This window comes from Vitis vinifera, chromosome 16 (genome assembly GCF_030704535.1).
Source record: "Vitis vinifera cultivar Pinot Noir 40024 chromosome 16, ASM3070453v1".
In the NCBI taxonomy this organism is placed as follows: domain Eukaryota; kingdom Viridiplantae; phylum Streptophyta; class Magnoliopsida; order Vitales; family Vitaceae; genus Vitis; species Vitis vinifera.
The window spans coordinates 21,175,904-21,179,945 of record NC_081820.1 but is presented as its reverse complement, the minus strand read 5'-3'; the positions used below and the strand labels follow the sequence as shown (position 1 = coordinate 21,179,945).

The 4,042-nt window shown below is 36.1% G+C and overlaps 1 protein-coding gene across 1 annotated transcript; it reads left to right on the top strand.

The window, feature by feature from the left end:
* The first annotated feature begins 570 nt into the window (after positions 1-570).
* LOC100853526 (stilbene synthase 4-like) lies at positions 571-2,247 on the top strand. The gene is made up of 2 exons (XM_003634022.4): positions 571-839; positions 1,031-2,247. Exons 1-2 carry the CDS (start codon positions 662-664, stop codon positions 2,029-2,031), a joined length of 1,179 nt encoding a protein of 392 aa, XP_003634070.1. The 5' UTR covers positions 571-661; the 3' UTR covers positions 2,032-2,247.
* Positions 2,248-4,042: the final 1,795 nt, after the last annotated feature.

The window sequence follows — 4,042 nt, the reverse complement described above, 5'->3', positions numbered from 1 at the left end:
TTCAAAATGTAGGAAATTAAAAATTAATTAGACAGTATCATTTTTATCAATCATATTTTTCTCTCAAGTGGTATTTGATATCAACATTATTCAAAGAAGTTCCGATATTAATAACTTTGATTAAAAAATTATTAATTTATGACTTGAATATATAATCTACGTCATTATAGATTTTCTAAAATTCTGTATTAATATCGATCTTTAGCTTGGTCCAGCCGGCAGCTGCTAGCCCAGCATGTGATAAATATGGGTCTTTGTCCCGGCAAGTCAAGAATCCCAACTCAATGGCCAAGTATTAATTATTGTACTTGGGGCCCACATGGACACTACCAACTTGGAGTCAAAAAGGGCAAGCTTCCAACTACTTACATGAGCTGAAGACAAAGAGAAAAGAGTTATAAAGGAAGAAGAAAGACAAAAAGAAAAATAAAATAATGGAAACGGAAGCCTACCAAGTTGGAAATCAAACCCCATGTCACTGGATTATTCAAATGCACACCCACATACATGCAAGTGGATGAGAGTTGGTGAGACAAAGCATTTGTGGTGATTATAAATACCAACCTCAAGACAACACTTTGGCCAGCCAGCTCCAAGCAAGCTCCTAAAATTTCATTTCTCTTTCCTTCTTCAAATTTGAGTAGTCATCACACACTAATCAATGGCGTCTGTGGAGGAAATTAGAAATGCTCAGCGTGCCAAGGGTCCGGCCACCGTTCTAGCCATTGGCACAGCTACCCCGGACAACTGTCTGTACCAGTCTGATTTCGCCGATTACTATTTTCGGGTCACTAAGAGCGAGCACATGACCGAGCTCAAGAAGAAGTTCAACCGCATCTGTAAGTATAATTTTAACATCCTGTGTACTCATTTTAAATTAATTCAATGCATCTCTGCGCGATGGTATGAGCGGAATAAGCTTTTATATTGTACTAAGATGAATTTTTTTACACTCACTTGAACGATGTTGATCATCTTGAACAATGAATGCCTTGAGCTCACATATTACTCCTGTTTAATTTATATACAGGTGATAAATCAATGATCAAGAAGCGTTACATTCATTTGACCGAAGAAATGCTTGAGGAGCACCCAAACATTGGTGCTTATATGGCTCCATCTCTTAACATCCGCCAAGAGATTATCACTGCTGAGGTGCCCAAGCTTGGCAAGGAAGCAGCATTGAAGGCCCTTAAAGAGTGGGGTCAGCCTAAATCGAAGATCACCCACCTTGTATTTTGTACCACCTCAGGTGTAGAAATGCCTGGTGCAGATTATAAACTCGCTAATCTTTTAGGCCTCGAACCATCTGTCAGAAGAGTGATGTTGTACCATCAAGGGTGCTATGCAGGTGGAACTGTTCTTCGAATTGCCAAGGATCTTGCAGAGAATAATGCAGGAGCACGAGTTCTTGTAGTGTGCTCTGAGATCACTGTTGTTACATTTCGTGGGCCTTCAGAAACTGCTTTAGACTCTTTAGTTGGCCAAGCACTTTTTGGTGATGGGTCAGCAGCTGTAATCATTGGATCAGATCCTGATATCTCGATTGAACGACCACTCTTCCAGCTTGTTTCAGCAGCACAAACATTTATTCCAAATTCAGCAGGTGCTATTGCCGGCAACTTACGTGAAGTGGGTCTCACCTTTCAATTGTGGCCTAATGTGCCTAGTTTGATATCTGAAAACATAGAGAAGTGTTTGACTAAGGCTTTTGACCCAATTGGTATTAGTGACTGGAATTCCTTATTCTGGATTGCTCATCCCGGTGGCCCAGCTATTCTTGACGCGGTTGAAGCAAAACTCAATTTAGATAAACAGAAACTCAAAGCAACAAGACATATTCTAAGTGAATATGGGAACATGTCGAGTGCATGTGTCTTGTTTATTTTGGACGAGATGAGAAAGAAATCGCTCAAGGAAGGAAAGATAACCACAGGTGAAGGATTGGATTGGGGTGTTTTGTTTGGCTTTGGGCCAGGCTTGACCATTGAGACCGTTGTGCTACATAGCGTTCAAATGGATTCAAACTAAGTGAAATGATAGGAAAAATGATCCGCGAGCCATGTTCTATTAATCAAATATAGATAGTAAAGATATATCACCATGAAATCATCTTTACTTAGAATTTATTATTTGTTATTTATCGTTCTTGGAGGACTTTTTCAGAGACCTCAAGTTAAAATCATTGTTTATCCTTGTGTATGTTATCAAAATGAAAGAAATAATGGATTTGAGTTTTGTTTAGACATACAAGTGAGAAAATTTTCCAACATATTCCTTTTCCCGTGCTGATTTAGTTTGAGTTCTGCTTGAAAACCCCATGTAAGAATTTTCTTTTCTTTCCAAAAAAAATCTTATCCAACTGAAGCCTTAAAAGTGACGCGGACTATTCATTTGAAAAATATGGAAACCAAGTTGGGTCCATAGTACATATAAATTAAATAAGATGGCCACCACAGCAACAAGGGTGACGTCTACTGCTACCTGAACATGCTGTAAGAAAAATATTACCGTTCATATGTCCTATTCCAGAAGTCACTTTTGGAGCTGAGAAAGCTCTTTTAATCAAATACCATTTTTTTTCATATTTAAACTCTTTATTTTTCAAACAATTAAAAATAATTTAAGAATTATACTCTTTTTTTGTTTGTTTTGCAGCCTTTTTTATAGTCCCTATTTCAGTGAAGTTTTCATACAAATTTCCAGAAAAATTGGACTCCATATAATTTGGACTTGAGTAATTTGAATAGAAAAATCTTCCTTTGGTGAAAATGATTTCAATATTTTTTATTTTTTATTCATTTAGTTTTCCTTTCTTCTAGTTTAGCAATCCTTTCAGAAGACACTGACTTTATCATCTTTGCAGTCAACTAAAAGTGAAAAAGTTATGACTTATTTTCCTTATTATTTTATTTAAAAAACTTAAATAAATATGTTTAATTATAGAAATGTGTGGATTCTCCTTCTCATAAGTTTAAAATGTGAAAATGTGTTCTACACAAAAATTTCTTAAGTTGATGAATTAATTTGCAGCCGGTCGGCTGATGCTGAATTTGTCACTTCCCCCCTCCACCCCAAAGAGCATTCAAAAACCATCTGATATAATTTAAATCAGCATGAGATCGTTGAACAAGTCTCGGCCACCATCTATGACTTTATCAGCCTACCAGCTGCTAGTGGATTGGGAGCTGGTGGAAGTGTATGAATCCAAACCTATTAAAAATTTAAGCTAAGATATTAACTATGAAATGTAAATATTCTTAATATAAGTTTTAAACCTCAGTTAAGATTCTCAAGTTGAGTTTGTAAAACTTAATGTCTTTTATTTGATGATTTAAGTTGAATATAAATTTAATTATTGTTAAAGTGTTGAGTTAAAACACATTATTAGAATTTTACTTTAAGCACTTAGCTTATTTAATAAAGTTAAGTTAAAATTTATTTTAAATGATTAAATTAACATATTTATATTCATTAGTTGTAATTAATTTTTACTGTCATTAGTCTTAAATACTAAATTTGACTACATAATCTACCTCATTGTAGATTTCCAAACGTCCAGCCGGCAGCAGGTAGCCCAGCATGTGAAAGATTTGGGTCTTCTATCATTGCAAGTCAAGAAGCCCAACTCCATGGTCAAATTATAGCATTCGGGGCATATGGAAGTGGTCCTACCAACTTGAAGTCAAAGAGGGTAAGCTTCCAACCACCTTACATGGGCTAAAGACAAAGGGTAAGCTTCCAACAACCATACATGGGCTAAAGAAAAAAAGAATATAGTTATAGAGGAAGATCAAGAACGCAAAAAATAAAGAATGAAAACCGAAGCCTACCAAGTTAGAAATGATCAAATCCCATGTTACTGCAGCATGGGTTATTCAAATGCACACCTACCTACATAGGAGACCCTTCCCTTTCACATATCATCAAGTATCCATTGACTGGGCAGGACACCATTCAATTTCAATAGCGTCCAAGTGGATGAGAGTTGGTGAAACACAGCATTTCTTATGATTATAAATACCAACCTCAAGACACAACT

What these genes read in the sequence shown, in the direction of transcription:
- LOC100853526 (XM_003634022.4), top strand. Translation starts at nt 662, where the DNA reads ATGGCGTCTGTGGAGGAAATTAGAAATGCTCAGCGTGCCAAGGGTCCG. An exon ending in GAAGAAGTTCAACCGCATCT is followed by an intron (nt 840 to 1,030) that starts GTAAGTATAATT and finishes ATTTATATACAG; the next exon opens with GTGATAAATCAATGATCAAG.